Source organism: Nanorana parkeri, unplaced genomic scaffold (genome assembly GCF_000935625.1).
Source record: "Nanorana parkeri isolate BGI_ZX_2015 unplaced genomic scaffold, ASM93562v1 scaffold1946, whole genome shotgun sequence".
NCBI classification, from domain to species: domain Eukaryota; kingdom Metazoa; phylum Chordata; class Amphibia; order Anura; family Dicroglossidae; genus Nanorana; species Nanorana parkeri.
In genome coordinates, this window is record NW_017308214.1 from 228376 (window position 1) to 230769 (window position 2394).

At 51.7% G+C, this 2394-nt stretch overlaps 1 protein-coding gene across 1 annotated transcript in view; it reads right to left on the minus strand.

Moving 5' to 3' along the window:
* The window catches only part of LOC108800181 (PCTP-like protein), a 6655-nt gene extending 6173 nt beyond the window's left edge, over positions 1-482 (minus strand). The window contains exon 1 of the mRNA XM_018572136.1: positions 304-482. Coding sequence (XP_018427638.1) covers positions 304-465 — 162 coding nt within the window. The 5' untranslated portion in view covers positions 466-482. The remainder of the gene's footprint in view (positions 1-303) is intronic.
* Positions 483-2394: the final 1912 nt, after the last annotated feature.

The window sequence follows — 2394 nt, forward strand, 5'->3', positions numbered from 1 at the left end:
GATCTGCAATAGATCACACTGGGGCAGTGAAGACTGAGCTCCGGCACTGGAAATACACAGCACGGCCGGAGTCGTGTCTCTCAATCAGTCGGCCGCCTGCTGTCCTCACGGATCGAATGTTCGTACAATCTCACCGTGTGTAGAGAGTCCCTGTCATTGAAGGAGGTCGGCGGGTGGTCGGTTCCCTGGATTAGGATCGGTGGAGTTCGGTGTAAAGGTCAGTTCGGGCGCAATCACTGATCTCCTCTGATAGGCCGATGTACCCTGTCCGATAGATATCCCCTCCCCTCTCCCCGCACCCACCTTCACCGTCTGTACCGGGCTGGTCCTCTCCTCCGGCGGCTTCATCCACACCCCGATCCCCGGCTTGTTGTAGCAGATCGTCCAACCGTCATTGTCCTCACACTGGGACTGGAACCCCCGGAACAGGGCGTCATCCGGGACCTCGGGCACCTCCCGGGCCATGGCAGGGACTGATCATGTGACCTCTGTCCCCGCTAACTGCCCGACCCCATTACAGGTGAGCGATGTCACCGCGCCGTGAGAGAGAGAACTCCGTGCCTGGCCCCGCCCACCTCTTCTCAGCTCGCACCTCATTGGCTACTCATCTACCTGCTCAGGAACCCGGAGGAGAGATCCTGTATGTGTCCCTCAGGAGCCCCTCTCCCCACCCCAGGAGCCCGTGCAGAGACCAAGGAAACCGGAGGATCAACATCAAACAATTTGTTACAATGTTACAGTGATCATATTATATATTATAGGAGGGGGAGGGGTCAGTATATATTATAGGAGGGGTGAGAGGTCAGTATATATACATAATATATATGATATTGGGGGAGGGGAGATGACAGACAGGAAGTGATGAGACTTTGTAACAAAATATTTACAATTTACAGAAACAACAAACGATCTCCATCAGTGACAATGTAACATCTTCCATGAGAGCTGAGACCCTGCAGAATAAAATGGCGGCAGTTGCAAATTTTTACATCACTTGATATTAGCGCAACTCTTTTATAAACCCCAAATTTCTGTGAAACGGCAACAAATCAGTACCCCGAATTGTTCATAGGCAATGCTTTAAAAGCCTGTAGAGCTTCAGAGTTATCGATAAATCGATAAATATTGGCCCCAGGATTATTGATCTCACTCTGCCGCACGCGGCGATACCCGACATGCGTAGCAGAATCAAAGTTTTCATACCGAGGCGCACCCGACGCGTGCTTACGTTACTCTGCGCACTTTCTCGGGGGCGGGGACTTTAAAATGTATTTTATTTTACTTTCTTTAAACTTTTTTGTTGTTGTTTTACTTTATTTCATTTGTTGTCACATGGTTGGGGTGGTGGGGGTTGCACAAGCAACCTATGTGATAGCATATTAACTGTGACAGGTTCTCCTTAAGGTGACATTGGGGGTTTATTAGACCTCTGGCGTCACCTTTTATTGGAGCGCAGATCGCACTTGAACAGCTTCTTCCCCCGACTTCTCCAACACTTCTCTCCCCTCTACCCACCGACACCCGTGATGCCAAAACGGGGCCCACAGGAGGGGCGGCAGAGCCCGGGAAGCAAGGTGGGGTGGGGGATGGTAGGTGGATGTTGTAATAATATTCGGCACTGACGTAGAGCTCAGATAAGACGTTTCTGGGTGGAGGGAGGACAGCTGCGTGTTCCCGTCACATGGAAGCCAACGCTGCTCATAAGGTGTCTTCTACTGACCTCTGCTGGTACATGGACCAGAGAAGCTGACGGACTGACGACCTGGAGCTGTTACCCATAGCAACTAGGCATTTGTCTTAGGATCCCTCCTGTGTCTCTCAGTGGTAAGCGGCCCTTAGTTATGATGTCAGCACAGCTCTATGTGAGTCTGGGGCACTGATGAGACCCCCCGGGGGCGGGGAGTTCTATGGCACTCTGCACTCACTGTATGTCCTCAGTCACCTGGGGGGAGAGGAAGTTTGTATTGCTGGCAGCCATGGTTATTAGGGAGTGGAATGCTGTGATGTCATTGACCTTATATGGCTGCATGACTATATTTGGTCAATGACCGCGACCTAATGTGACCATATAATGTCACTGAGGTCAGCACAAGCACCCCGCCCCTTTATGTGGAGCTGCAGGACAGGGAATGTCCCAGCCCACAGCTGATTGGTGGTGGCCCCCGTGTCCCTTCTGGGTTCAGAGGAGCTCAGGTTTCGTATCGGCTCCTACATTCCCTGTCCTGCAGCTGCACATACAGGGGCAGGATACTTGTGCTGACCTCAATGACATTATATGGTCGCATCAGGTCATTGACCAAATATAGTCATGCAGCCATATAAGGTCAATGACATCACAACATCCCACCCCCTTTGCTTACATGCAGGTGCGGTCGGGGAAATCCCCGGGCACAG